The sequence below is a fragment of the Macaca mulatta genome, chromosome 18 (assembly GCF_049350105.2).
Source record: "Macaca mulatta isolate MMU2019108-1 chromosome 18, T2T-MMU8v2.0, whole genome shotgun sequence".
NCBI lineage: Eukaryota > Metazoa > Chordata > Mammalia > Primates > Cercopithecidae > Macaca > Macaca mulatta.
In genome coordinates, this window is record NC_133423.1 from 57,592,567 (window position 1) to 57,608,321 (window position 15,755).

Here is a 15,755-nt window from a genome sequence, read left to right on the forward strand (position 1 = left end):
TCCTGAAAAAATGCCATGCTGTTAGCTCCAGGGCTCAGCATCACACATAATTGTTAAAGCCATAAACAGAAAAATCCAGAATTAAAAATGGAGCAAAACAGAACAGAGCACAGAAAATATCTCATGGGGTGCCCAATGGGCTGAGTGTCCCATTCTTTCACTCTCAACAGTACCTTGTAATGGTCTGTCCAGGCCCAAGGAAGAGAACTTTGCCCAGTTGTGATGCTTTTGCAGCCTGCTTCCCTCGGCCTGCTCAAGGAGGGGTCTGGTTTTCCCCAGAAAACTCTGGCAGCTCAGCCCCATTACCTTGAAACCTTCTGCTTCTGAGCTACCACTACATCCTTGACCTTCCCATGCCAATAATAAATAATTTCACATTTGCGTTAAGCTTTATGATGTTCAAAGGGTTTTCACATACACTCTCACTGATTTCTCTCCATGCATTCTCACTCTGAATGTGAAGTTGTGGAGCCCAGTACTCAGAGAGGTGAAAATAATTGCTTCATCAGGAGACAGAGCCAGAGCAGCAGGGCTGGGGCTGAGCCCAGGGGCTCTGAGTGCCCTGGGCTGCAGGAGCCTTGATGGCCGTGGCTGGCAAAAAGTCCCTCAATGGAGACAGATGCTGATGAAGTGCCCTGAGCTCTTCCTACTTTGGCAGTTCCTCTTGTACATCCTTTTCGAGGCAGGGCCCTTAGCAGGGCTCCTGAGCCTTTTGTCTCTGTCCTCTTTATTAAGGGACCAATAATCACAGCTGGGAGTGGGGACTAGAGAAGGGAAATTGGACGGAGTGGTTATTAAGAAGTAGGATTCTCTTGGCTATCAGTGTGGGTTACATTCTCATCCCTGGGGACCCAGATTGTCTTCCATGGTGGGAAGTTCACAATAATAATACAACTCCACTTTTGTAAGTAATTCACAGTGTATTAAGCACTTTTACATACACTGTTTTGTTTCATTTTCCTAGTACAATGGTAGGAGTGGTACTATCCTATATTTGAATAGCAATTTGCAGTCTGTAAAGCACTTTAGCCCCTCATACTTCATGTAATCCTCTTAACAACCATATGAGGTATTATTATTTCCACTTTATATATTAGTAAACTGAGGCTCAGAGGAGATAACTGGATTACCCAAGGTTTCTGAGCAAGAGAATGCCAGAGATTATCCCTAGTCTTTAGACTCCAAGCCCAGGCTTCGCCATGCTGATTCTAAGGACTGTGGGCACTGTGGCCAGCCATCATATGCTTCCATCTATGCTTCACTAGTGTAGAAAGGTTCAGCAGCCTGAAGAGGGAACAGGCGCAGGGCACAGACCCAGCACGACCACCTTGTGGTGCTGGAGCAGTGTCCTAGGGGTTCCTGCTACTGGGCCAGGCAGTATCTTTTAGTTGCTGGATCACAGAAAAGGTGTGTGGATGCTCAGGGTGGTGGGAGGGCCTTTGGACTGTTTATCAATTGGTACAGAAGTACAGGCCTACAATCTCTTATTTGCAATTTTGAAAGCCAAAAAAGCTCTGACAAACACTGGTCATTCCATAATGAATTTGGTCTTAATGGATGTGAGGCAACTGATAATGATATCTGCATCATATTGCTTTTCAAAACTAGATAAATTCTGAATTCTGGAACATGTCTGGATCTAGTGATTTGAGATATGGGGCTATGGACCTTATTTCACTACTTTAATGTCTGTTCCGGGGCTGTAGTGCACACCAGCCTTGATTATACCTCTTATACCAGGTTCTCCAGGGAGCTGGGGGCTCCTCCCTCTAGGCAGCATTTGTAAGTAGACTCATATGTCTGGCTCTTCCACCTCCTTTTCTGTGAGCCTCTCCCCATCTCTTAGTGCACTGGGCTCCTCTGCTAATTCCTGTGGGTCTGAGGCATGCCCCACCCTACCTCTCTCTGCTCAGTGCCTGGTCTCAAAGGCAACTTTTGCTACTCCTTTCTGTGGGCATTCTTTTTCAAAACTCCCATTAGTGGTTCTACATTAAGAAGAAAATAATTGGCTCTCGTTGTGTGTTAACAGAAAAACAGTTGACTGAATCTAAATTACACCAATGTGTGAATGATGAATAGCCACCATTTCCCAAGGGAATCTCTAATTGGTGCAATTTTGTGCAGTATGATTATGTGAAGAATTTAGGTAGAAGATCCTGTGCTAAAGAGAATAATCAGCTGCATCTTTCCCACAACTGGCAACTCCCATGTCACATCCAGCCTTTAACCAGACTTTTGGGGGTAGGACACTGACACCCTGGGTGATCACGGCTCCATCTCTCCATGTCAGGACACTGTCCAGTTCGATGCATAGCATCTTTCTAGTGCCTACCCACTGTGAGGAATGCCATCTCTGGCCTTCCTTTCTGTTCTGTTCTTGTAGGAACACTAGGAAAAGGCAGTGGCCTCCTGGCATTGGGGCAGATCAGTGATGATGTCACTGAGTTTCATTTTCACAGGAAGTGGCCTTGGTGGAATGGTGGCTTCCAGCCTGGTCATGAGGCATAGTTGTCTGCTAACAACTGTAGAAGAGTTAGAGTGAATAATCTCTGTGAATATCCTTTCCTGGAAATTACTCAATGATTAATGGAGCAAAGACTTAAGGGACAACGGTCCATGCAGATCAATATATAGATCTAAAATTCCCAAGGAGAGAGTTGATTTATGGAAGAAGGAAAACATATATCACACTTGGCAAATTTAAAATAGCTCACTTCCTGGAGAATAAATGAAAAATTAATTTCTATGCACCATCCTCCAAGTCTACTCAACTTGCTGTTGTATCAAATTTTTAAAAGTCTGACAAGATTCATACATTTTTGGATATTTTCCAGGAAGTGTTTTGGTTTCTATTCACCATCAGAAAGTGAAGGATGCTTCATGAAAAGGAGCAAATGTCTAATTGTTGAATCAGGACCCCCTGGTGAAAGAGCAGAGAATTATATGTCCCCCTCCCCGCTAGACCTGAAGAGTCTGCCTCTCAGTTTGGCTGAGAGTGCAGTCTGGTCATGCCTGGCTGCACCTAGCATCCTGGGAAGGTGCAGCAAAGCAGTGTTTAGCAGCATTCAACCCTGTTTTCATCCTTAGTCTTCCAATATAAATGCACTGACTATCCTCACATTGATGATAATTTTGATAATCAGCCTTTTTAAAGCAGTCATTGTGAATAGAGTGTTGTGGGGATACACAGGAGGTGATTAATTCTGACTGTTCAGGCAGGAGGCATCATTTGACTTGGGCTTTAACAGTGAAGATTTCCAGGCAGAAATGAGAAAGTGTGGGGAGAAGAAAAGAGCAGAGCAACCTGGGCCTTGGAATAGCGGGAGCAAGGCATGGGAAATCTGAGATGTATTGTGGAGAGGGTGGGAAGGCCTGACACCATTGTGTGGCTCTGGTGTCAGGCTGGCTGCTGGATATAGAGAGAAATGAGGCTAGAAAAGGGAGACGGGCAGGTCTGGGGACCTCCAGGGTAGACTTTATTGTGAACCAGAGAGTCATCTTCCAAGGCTTTTAAGCAGAGAAATATTATTTACTTATTTAGAATTAATTATAATAATCAATACTTAATTTTAAAAAGAGTGAGTCTGGGAGGGTATGTTTTTGAACACTAGATGACCATCTTTATATTGCAGTTGATCATTTATGAGGTGAATTATCCCTCTTCCTCGCTTTTGACTGGTTCATGCCTGCATTGAATACCCGCCAGAGAGGATGAGCGAGGAAAAGCCAGGAAAGTGAGGCCCAAGCTGGTTATTGCTGGCCTGCTAGTATTCCACAAAGTGTTTGGAAGAAGTAGAAACCTGATGACTACAATTTCCTGACTTAATTGGACCATCCAGTTATAAACAGAGAAGAGAGTAAGGGTAGGAGATGGAATTTGGAATGATGCTTGACTTTTTTTCCCCACCAAATTAGAACAATTGTATTACTTAACATAATACCAATGTATAGACATTATCTTCCCAAATAAGAAACAGTTTGATCCCAAAGTTTAAAATGTAGTTTAAAAAAATGAATCCTTATTGTAAGTCTGAAAAAAAGTTCTGCAAATTAACCTAAACTTAGTTTTATCCTTGACTAAAATATGCATCCTGTACTAATCACCTCTCTTAAACAAAAATGTTTATTATAGATAAAACTTTCAGAAAAAATATCAGATGTTTCACTGCACTCATATAGAATATCTGTTACTGGCAGCCCTTCACTGTATTAGCTGTTTAATATACCTACTCAAATTTTGGTGAAAGCCACACTCTGTAGATATTAGTATATCTAGGATCATATCTGATGTTACCAGAAATAGGAAAATATAAACTTACTGAACTTGTCTGTCACTTTGTCTAACATAAAAATGACTCTTTTTTTCTACTGTTAAAAGCAATTACATGTAAAAAACAAATTAAAAGTCATTTTCAAATTTCTTTCCCTGATGGAGACACTGTTAATGAACTGTAAGGAAGAGAAGTGAATGTGTGTCTGGGTGTGTGTATGTATATGTGGGTATGTGTAAAATATGGATCAAATTTGAAAAGTTTGTATATACCTATGCGTATGTATACCTATATACATACATTCATACTTATAGCTGACATATAAGAGTTTACAAAGTGCTTTCACATCCAGTATCTATTAAAATCTATACAATAATCCTATTAGCCATGGATTATCAATAGTTTGAAATTAATGACCATGTAAGTTAAGCTTATAGCTGTGAGCAAAACTCTGGGACCACTGTAATTCAGGTCTAATTCTGGTAACTTTGCTAAGAAAACGAATATTGAGACCTTACTTTGTGGAATCAAAGTCAGGCTACTCAGTTTTAGACTGGTACATAATATTTGGAACTGGAAGTGTACCAGAAACTGGAACATATTGGTACTGCAATTATACCCCAGCTGCCTTCATTATTAAACGTTTTATGAGTGTTCCTTTTATGGTTCCTTCAATAAATCTTAAAGATACACAAAGAAGAAAGAGGGTAGGATAACTTCAATTCAAGTTTTGTAAAAAAAAATTTATTGCTTGTGATATCATAATCATCAATTATATTACAGGCACTATTTTTTTTAATTCATGTTCTATCCTCGAGAGGGATAAATTCATGCATTACCTCTAACAAGAAAGAATGAAGTAGAAATTATATATGCCAGTATAATAAAACACTACATTGAACCACACAGACTTATGATAAAGCAAGTAGAGGTTATTAAATCAAGTACAATTTGTTGTGTGGGGGTGTTCTAAGTTTGGTTTTACAAAGATAATGTCCCCAAAGGGGAGAAACAATCATAAATAAAAACAGAATTTAGAAGCAGATGCCAGTCTAAAACCTCTAAATTCTCTCCTTAGATCATGTTTTACCATGAGAAGTCTATATTTGGACTGCATTTGTTTATTTCTTTGCAGAACCGCCTCTCTAGGGCTGGGATTGATAAGGTTCTGCTTTTAATTTTGACTGAGGTCAGTATAAGAAACAGCCACATGAAATCTATGACTGCTTCTTTCCTTTTTTATTGTCCAGTACTCCTATAAAGCTCCCAGTGAAGACTTTCTTTCATATTTTATGCCAACAGAAATTTTGTTCCCCTGAGAAGTGGTATTTCTGTACTGATAAAACCACCGATATTTTCTTTTGTTTGCTTCATTGCCTGAACGTGCAGAGTAACATCCTTGTCCCTTAAGATTAGCATATTCGCATTTTCTTTTCTTTAGTTTTTGATTTTTCTATTTCAATTTTATGAAGTCACTGTTTATATCTTTTGTTGTAAGCTGCCTCAGGTCCTTTTTGAAAAGAGGCTTGTGTATAAAAGCAAAAAGATAAATGAGTGAAATAGGCAAACTCTGTCACCACCTAGACGACGTATTGCTGACATCTGGGTGATGTGGGCCCCTGGTCCTTAGGTACCTACACCGCAGTACCCGCCGTTGGCCCCCCGAGATGCAGAAGCTGCGGAGGGGCTTGGTGGAGAGGAACTGGAAGGTGAGGGGCAGTGGTGCCACCTTGGGGGCACTGCCGCAGTTTGGCTCTGTGCATCCATCTGTTTACGAACTTCCTGGTCCACAGGAGCCTTTCAAGATTGTGCTGCCTGGGAAATGGCCAGGAAGGTATCCCCAAGGGAAATGGCTAAAGCAAGGCTGATGATGACGGATGATGCCCTCTCTCTCTGCTAGGAGGAGGGAGGTTATAATTGAACCTTATTTCCTTTTTCTATGCACATACTAAGTAAGAGACAGGAAAGGAAAGAAGCCATTTGCAGAGAAGTATCATGAAGAAGGCATTTTTCTTTACCATGATCTAAGTGTATTGGAAATACAATAGCAATACCCCATGTATACATTCATGGGCAATTATACAGGCTGTAAGTGTTATGTGTCCTTCACCCAGGGGGACTGTCTTCCGTAAAATTTGACTTTAATTTAGTAAAGTAATTTTTTTCACAAAATACAAAATAATGTAATACATTATCTTTATTGTCTGACATTACAGATTGATTTTACACTTTCCTTTTTTACAGACCATGGGAATGAAGGGTAAAAATGTGTCCAGCATTTTCCAAACATTCTTTGTTACACACAAACACACATAATGAATAATAGAAAAGAGCATACAGAAGAAATAAAAGATATGTTGAAATTGGACAGGCTGTGGTTCTAATTGATCCATGGAAATAATGTGAAACTTTTAAATAATGCTAGTGAGTGGGATATATTTTCATACACAGCATAGTACATGCACTTGAAATTAAAGCTGCTTTTATTTTGCTTTGATTTAATTTAATGTGATTTGATTTTTTTTCCTTGAGTATGCTGCTCCCCCTGCTGGCTCTTGAGCCTGACCACAGGTTCAGACAGCTCCAGTTTAGAAAAACTGGAAATGCGAATGCCCCTATTTCCAGACAAAAAAAAAAAAACCAAAAAAACCCCAAAAAAAACAAAGTATGTAATGACCCTCTCATCTCCCCGAGCAGAAAGGCTCCTGGTGCTAAGGAAAAAGCTGGGAGTTCCTTTTAAAAATAGATTATTGTCAACCAACAGTAAGCATTCTGTTTTGGGGAAGAGCCAAAAAGATGGGTAGTGAACAGTCAGTTACGGAGTACAGTCTTTCCCTCGCAAGATTGAGCGCATTTTGGTGAGCCACGGGGAACAAGGCTCAATAATTGTGTGGTGAAAAGGGATTTAATTGCCTGATTTTTATAAAAAGAGGTTTCACAGGTTTTCAGTAAAATGAAACCGAATTGAACACTCACGGCGTGAGGGGGTGTAGAGGTTAGCGTCTGAGTGCTGCAGGTTTGGGGATGACATGAACCTCAGTGTATCTCTAGTGACTGTGTTGAGTGTCTCTCTATTAAGAGAAGGGTCTGATCAACAACTTGAAAAGCATAAGACTGGTTTGAAACTTATACCTCTGGGGATCTACAATGTTTCCAAGAAATGACGATTCGGTCCCTTTTCTAAAAGATGTCATAGTTCTTCTTTTGATGCTGATAGTAGTGATAGTTATAAAAATGCTAAATTTATATATCTCAATTCAAGCACTACATTGAAAAAGAAGCAAATTAGTATGACTTTTTTCTCTTTCCAAACTGAAGCATGAACATACATTAGAGCAAAAGCAATGAGAAAACCGCAGGTCGGCAGGCCCCTCCACTGTTAGTTAAGACCTGCAGTAGGGGACATAACTTACTCCCTGCTTCAGTTCTTCTTCCTACAGAAAGATTGAATCAATAACAGTTAGATTACCCAGGGTTCCAAAAAGAGCATGTATACAGTGTGAAGGAATGCAAGATGGGGAAACATCAACACAGCTTTGATGGCAGGTCCAGGCCTCTGCCACCTCAGTGACTATCACTCCAAGTCTACTTGGTTACTTGAGACTACAGGCCCATCTCTTTTCTCTGCATGTACAACTATTTTTCAACACAATCCATCTCTCTATCCTGACATGTGTACATCTTGATAAAAGGCGGTGCTCCGTTAGGCTAGGTTGATACCAAGATGGCTGGTGGGGAATAGACTTCTAACTCATAGGGAAAGAGTCATAGCTATGATGACAGAAGCAGGAGGAACATAGGGGGCAGTTTTCAAAGCTTCCTGTCATTCACTGAGGGGAGAGATGGGTTCAGTCCTTTTCATTTGGTATATTTAGAAAGGGATGCAGAGAGAGTTTTTTTTTGGGGGGGTTATCAAATAAGATTAACAGGCCAGAAGCAGCAGCAGGTTATGAATTGTCTAGTCTTATTTTGCCCAAGATCCACAAAAATCTAATTTACTGAAAAGTCAATTTTGTTGAGTAAAGATAAAGTATTCCCAATACCAATCGCTAAAGAGGATACTGATGGAGGGAAAAGTTGACTAAGGAATAAAATAGAGTAAGGAAAACAAAAGAAAGATTACAAGAACAGTGGCTGGGACAAAGGAGCTTTCAAAAAATATTTGTTAAAAAATAAAAGAAAGAAGGAAAGAGGGAGAAACCAAGAAAGAAACAAAAAAAAAATGAAGGAAAAGAGGGAAGAAAAGAGAAAGGTAGACAAACAAAAAAAAAAGAGAGAGAGAAAGAAAGGACAGACAAAAACAACAAATGTTGGTGTGCTGGGGCTGTGGGACATCCACGGACTGAAAGCTGGGAGACCCTGTCTCGCAAATGAGCTGCCCTAGGGTCTTCCCTTCGTCATTCTCCTATCAGAAGTTTCATTTCCTGCCTTTGGCATGTCACAGTTCCAATCCATACTGGTTCTTGCTTGTTTATGTCAGGCAGGATGATCACGTGGCACTGATCACATGGGCTGACTATAGACATATGGCCATAATTTGCCTGCCTTTGACTTGAAATGCAATTTAATGTATACTAAAGAAGGGAATAAGGCTTTACTAAAAGAAGAATGCCACTTCCCAATGGGAAAAATAGATTACAGCACTCTACAGAAGACTTGTATAAATCATCTTATTAAACACTTTACTTGCAGAAGAGAAAGGAGATATTCTCTCATAGAGTTTGCATTTGAGATCACTAGAAATCATGTGACTTACTGATAAAGCACACTAATGGAATAAAATATTTTACTGATATTAACAGTCACTCCTCTTAATTTAATCAGAATTGCTGAAAGCTACTAAATATAAAATATTTCTAAATAAATCCAGTTCTATTACTTGCAGACATAAAGAAACTGGAAATAAGCCAAGAAGAAGTTGCCCCATGAAGGCCCTCAGCAGTCTGGTTTCAGGAAATGGATAAGAATGTGTTCTATTACTGACAGCTACTACTACACTGGTCTAAGAAATTGTTTTACATCTGAGTTTGAAACAACATGTTGAGGGAAATCACATACAGCGATTGGAAAAACCATTGTACATTATGTGCAAAAATGTTCACAGATGACACGGAAAATAAGCTTAGGAAAAATTTATTTGGCAGGTCTTACCTTTAGCAGCTTCATGAGACCCTCCAACTGGACCATGAGCTCTCTCCGGCTCTCCTGGAGAGCAGACATTCTCTGTTCCAGCTCATCTTTGCGCTGTCTAAGAAAGAAGCAGCTGACATCAGAAGCGGTATGCAACCCTCTGGGCTAATCACAGTCCCATTCTTGAGGGACTTGTGGACTACCAGAGAAAGGGCATCTCTGGGTCTCTGACACAGTTACCAGGCAGGGAACTGTTACCAAATGAATGAACAATGATAGCTGGAGGTGTTTCTTTTAGTTGTTAGCAGTCACACTACATCAGAATTAAAGTCCTTTTAGACATTTCGCTTCCTTTAGACCTTTCTACCCTGAATTAATCAACCATTGAATGACATATTTTCTGAATGCTTACTATGTAGTGGGCCCTGTGATGGGCCATGGGGTCCCTTGAAACAAACAAAAGCCAAATTGTCACTGAAAAAGGCAAATCCTCTAGATTCTCCAAATCTAAGAACCCTTTTGCAAATTCACAGAAGATACTGATTACCTTAGTATTTGGAAATATGATTTAGAAAAGTACATTTGAAATCTTCAGCACCCATTGAGGTGTCTCTCAGAGGTGAGATATTAATAGCACATAGATACAATCCATTAAAATTTTTGGTTTTCAGTTTGATTTCATAAAGTGAAGTCCAAATAAAGGCATTTCTACATACTTGTTCAGCAAGTGAAGATGATATATAAGGTTCATGCTTACTTTTGTTTTGTTTTACAGACCTCTTATTAAACTGTCAGCAAGAATGAAAACAACTAAGGACAATCTATACTATCATTTATATTGACACTAAGAGGTACCAAAAATATCTTTAAAGGGGGAAAGAAATGAAACAGTATGATGAGGAATGTTAATGGTTCACACTTCTGAAATATATGTATACTTTTCAAATAAATTCCAAATCTATTACTGAATGATTATTACTGAATAAGTAATACATATAATTTTCCCATTGCCCCAAAGATTTCTGTCTGAGTTTGAAACATTCATACTTATATACTAAAACTGCATAGAGGCTTTAAACATGTATGTATTAATGTATAAATGGATATGGCTAGTCCCAATGATAGAGATCATATTAAATGAAACTATGACAAGAACTCTGCAATGAAAAACTGATGATATAAAAATGTCACCGTGAGCTAGGTCAATGACTCATTCAATGGAAAGATATTTTGTGGGAGGACAGGTTAGTGATATAAATGATACTTTTCTATTTTTTTCTATTTTTTTTTTAGAGACAATGTCTCACTCTGTTGCCTACGCTGGAGTGCAGTGGCATAATCATAGCTGATTGTAACCTCAGTCTCCTGGGTTCAAGCAATCTTCTGCCATCGGCCTCATAAGTAGCTGATACTACAGGCATGTGCCACCATGCCTGACTAATTTTTTTTTTTTTTTTTGATGTAGTTTCTCACTATGTTGCCCAGGCTTGTCTTGAACTCCTGGCTTCAAGAGCTCCTCCTGCCTCTGCCTCCCAAAGCAGTGGGGGTCATTTCTAATTTACTTTCTTACAGGCTTCTTCTATAATGAATTACGAATTTAAAAGTTATAAACATTTCTCAATTCTTTTTGAATAAATTTATATTTTTAACTTTGTAATTATAAAATATATTTAAATTTATATTTTTAACTATTATTGCCACTTACAAGCAATCCTTACAAGAGTAAGAAATGCTTACTCTTGAAGCAATCCTTCTTTAAATTTCCTTTAAAATTGCTTCTTTTCTGAATCCAGAGGATGAGAAACATTGTAATTTTATATGCTTTAATGGTATCTTATTTGAGTCTTTGTCTTCCTGGGTTGAAGCATTCGAATTTCAAGTCTTGCCCCATTCAAGCATATTCCTCAGTGACAAATCCAGGAGGTGTTCTTTCTCTCTCTCTTTTTTTTTTTTTGACCTTATCTGTGTATGGTGTTCCAGGTACATCCACAGTAGTCCTTGGCACAAGAGCAGATAATGTTTCTGATTTCTTTCCAGTTCTCTTCTTGATACTGTTCTGTAATTTTGGCCCTTTGGCCACAGAAGCACTTTGGGAAGAGGGTTAAAGCAACCTTCTAAAACTGTAGGTGTGATCCGCCCGCCTCGGCCTCCCGAAGCGCTGGGATTACAGGTGGGAGCCACCGTGCCCGGCCGTTAAAACCTACTTTCTTTTAGAACAGTGTTAGAACAATTGTCAAAATTTTAATATGGGTTTATATTGAATACAATATATCAACATTAACTTTCCTGAATTGAAGATGGTATCATGGTCATACAAGATAATTTTTTTCTTAGAAAATATATACATAAATTACATACAATTATACAAAATTTTTAAGAAAAAATTTCTCTTGTTATATATCATATATAAATACATAAATATATACACTAAGTGAAAGGTATGATATCTGCAACTTCTATGTGACTTCTGTGAATCTCAGTTTCCTTATCTATTAAAGGAGTAGCATAATACTGCCTATCTCCTAGGTTTGTTATAGCAATTATATGAGACAGTGTATGTAGAGTTAGTATGCAGCAAAGTGTCAGATGAGCGCATAGAAATGCCTGTCATTCCTATTCATTGTCAGTTCTGGCTGTGACTCAGCTTTCAGTTTTCTTGTGGCGAAAGTGAAAAGGGAAAGGGAAACATGATCGTTTAGAGCGTTCATTGTGGTTTTAAGATAAAAATGAAAGTATCCATTAATGAAAAACAAAGCTCTGCTGTGCTCAGGTGTTACAGTGTCTGAAGAGCAGAGCAAAGATAGAGCCCCCGGAAACATCCACGCAACCAACAGGAACTTGGTAAAATCCATAGTCATAAAGAACCTGCTTCATTTCGTCTTTTTGTATGGCAGAAGAAAACGGGACTAATTCTGACAAGGGTTTCTGCGAAGAGGCATCTGTACTTACTATAAAAAGTGTGACTCAGAGTTATAGATATACCTGGAACATACTTGGCACCCAAACTGAAAGATGAAAAGAATGGGCCGGGCGCAGTGGCTCACGCCTGTAATCCCAGCACTTTGGGAGGCCGAGGCAGGTGGATCACGAGGTCAGGAGTTCAAAACCAGCCTGGCCAAGATGGTGAAACCCAGTCTCTACTAAAAAAAAAAAAAAAAAAAAAAAATATATATATATATATATATATATATATACACACACACACACACACACAAAAATTAGGCGGGCGTGGTGGCACGCGCCTGTAATCCCAGCTACTCAGCTACTCCCGAGGCTGAGGCAGATAATTGCTTAAACCTGGAGGGGCGGAGGTTGCAGTGAGCCGAGATCGCGCCACTGCACTCCAACCGGGGCAACACAGCGAGACTCCGTCTCAAGAAAAAAAAAAAAAAAAGGAATGTAATCAATACTTTCCAACTACAGGTGCCTTGTGAAAGATCAGTATGATACTTACATGAGGGAATGTCTTTGAATTTAGTTTCGTGTTGTTTGCACATAAATACACTGGAATACCAGCCTTATTCAAGGCATGGTATGAAGCTAGTCTGAAATGGAACCCACAGCAAGACTTTCATTTTGCAGCGTGGGAGTAGTAGGAGAAACCACATTTCTTTTCTAAGGCCTGCTACTCCCTAGCTTCTGACTCTGAGAAGTGCAGTGAAATGCAGCGGCAGAATCCGATTGAGGCAGAAGAATAGGGTCTGGAGGCAGCGAAACTAAGGCCGATTTATACTGACTTCCTAGAACTGAAGGAAAAGGAAAACCTCACCTTTCCACACCCAAGTAACAAAAGGATCAGAGGCTACTCCCTTTGTACGGTGAGGCAGATGAATAATGGCAAGTACCTCTGATTGGTCCCCTCCTGCAACCAATCAAATGTTTGCATAGGATGTAATTTTGCAACTTCACTTCAGCCTCTGATTGGTCGCCTCCTGCAAGCAATCACAGTGGTCCTGGGCCAAGTCCTCATTTACACAGGGTGTACCCAAGTAACTAATGGGAAACCTCTATAGGGTATTTAAACCCCAGAAAACTCTGTAACCAGGGCTCTTGAACCGCTTACAGGAGCTGGCTCCTACTTCGTTTCAATAAATCTGTGCTTTCGTTGCTTCATTCTTTTTTTGCTTCGTTTGTGCGTTCTGTCCAGTTCTTTATTCAAAATGCCAAGACCCTGGACAACTTCGTAGTCAAGACCCTTCACAGGTAACAAGATGACTTCTACAGTCCCTTCTAACTCAAGTATTTTATGACGACAGGCTAAACAAGACTAGGCTTGTACGTTCATTTACAGTACAAGAAGGTATGATGCCTAACACTAAAGATCTGAATATAAAGATATTAGAGACCAAGACTGAGAAAAAATCAGACTCCTTTTAGAGTTGGAGTAAATGTTTACATTTAAAAACTTGTGATGTTTATTTAACCAGTTATTTCTAAAAAGTGCTGAGTTCAAATTGTTCCTAGTGAGACATGCTGTTTTTGATCTAAAGAACACTGCTGGCCGGGTGTGGTGGCACATGCCTTTAATCTTAGCACTCGGGGAGGCTGAGGCGGGTGGATCACCTGAGGTCAGGAGTTCGAGACCAGCCTAATATGGTGAAACCCCGTCTCCACTAAATACAAAAAAATTAGCTGGGTGTGGTGGCGCATGCCTGTAATCCTAGCTACTTGGGAGGCTGAGACAGGAGAATTGCTTGTACCTGGAAGGCGGAGGTTGCAGTGAGCGGAGATTGCGCCATTGCACTCCAGCTTGGGCAACAACAGCGAAACTCAGTCTCAAAAAAACAAAAACAAAACAAACACTGCTTTTCCCTGTACCAAATGAAAGAACAAAATAGAAGCAGCTTCCCTCTAAATCCCCCAGGTATCAGCAATTAGGTGTGTGCTATGAAAAAAACAAAAACAAAAACAAAAACAAAAACAAAAAAAAACAAAAAAACAACAACAAATGTCAGCAGCTAAGGTAGCTGAGGACCGTTTTCTGGCTAGACACTGCTAGACTTTCTCAAAGATCTCACGCATGTATGTTCCCTGAGATGAGGTGGGTGCTCTCTCACCTGAGGAGCCGGAGTTCTGCCAGCAGGGTGGGGTTTTGCTGTGCCTTCTCTGGCGTGGGCTGAGAAGCTTGTTCATGCTCTAGTCGAAGTCTCTGGATCTCCTGTAAGATTTCTCTTGGGAGAGAGGAGGAAGGTGAGAAACCAAGGTTAGTTAGCTTTCAGGACACTCACATCGGAGCAGATCAAGGCCACCAGAACAAAGGGAGAAGGGATCATCCTATGTTTAGGAGCAGAACCGACCTTCCCTAACCAACAGATTCCAGTGTATTTAAGAGGCGCTGACTACAGCTAGGTGGGTGCTGTGGGTGACGGGAAGATTGACTTCATTTCCAGTACATCCAAACCTTGAAGCTTCTGCAGCATGTCGTTGAGTTAAATCACCAGGACCCAGTCATCTCTCTAGCAAGTAATGTAATGCAGTGGTAATGCGTCCAACTTTGAAGAGTGTGCTGCTTAAGAGACAAAAGTGCATCTTCCTGTTATTTACGATCACACTCTGCCACCATGAAGTACCTGCAGCTACCAAGTAAAAGGAGCCTGAAGGGAAAATAAGGATAAATGGGGCTCATTTCACAAAACTAAGTAACCTCATTCTCTCACCAAGAAGGGACTTCTCATATTGAATTTATCTGAGAAAACCTGAGTTAGACAAAATTCTTTCTCTTTTTTTTTTTTCTTAAATCTCTCAGCCTTAACAATGGATCTCAGGGAAGTCCACCTTAGAAGGAAAGTGCTTTTAAAAAGATTCACTGTAATTGAGTCTGTGACATAGAGTCCGATTGGTGTGACCTCTGTCGGAGGTGAGATGTGTCAGTCAACTATTGATGTCAGAGCCCGGGCTTCCCTGCATTTGGGTGAGCATTAGGCTAGCCATAAAGGTTATGTGACCTGGCAAGGCAAATTATCCCTGAGCGAGTCAGAAGCCATTAAGCAGTGTTCTAAGTCATGTATTCTTGGGAGCTGGGGGTGTCAGTTTCCTACTCAACCAAAGGCATAGGAGCCAGTAAGATAGAGCAAAGTACTGCGAATGGAAGGTGAACTTGGTGGACAAGGAAGTGGCTTTCCATTTTGGGAGGCTGATTTAAAACTGCTTGCTTCACAAAACCCCCAGAATCAGGAGGCTAATGACTAGTGAGTCATTATACCTTTCGTGGGTGTGGTGAGAAGATGGAACTGTAATTCAGTGGTTTTCAATCTTTTTTTTTTTCACCTCTTTGAGATTCCATGGAGAAATCCTTTCTTTAAAAAGAAATATGCCATGGATACCCAATATGTCAGACAGTTTAAGGGGAGGGGT

General features: G+C 40.1%; 1 protein-coding gene across 50 annotated transcripts in view; it reads right to left on the bottom strand.

Annotated features, from left to right (window-relative positions):
* The window catches only part of DTNA (dystrobrevin alpha), a 412,319-nt gene that overhangs the window by 18,547 nt on the left and 378,017 nt on the right, over positions 1–15,755 (bottom strand). For all 50 annotated transcript variants that reach the window (XM_077974984.1, XM_077974975.1, XM_077974980.1 and 47 more), the window contains 2 exons: positions 14,459–14,572; positions 9,423–9,519 (listed from right to left, as the gene is read on the bottom strand). In XM_077974984.1, coding sequence (XP_077831110.1) covers positions 9,423–9,519; positions 14,459–14,572 — 211 coding nt within the window. The remainder of the gene's footprint in view (positions 1–9,422; positions 9,520–14,458; positions 14,573–15,755) is intronic.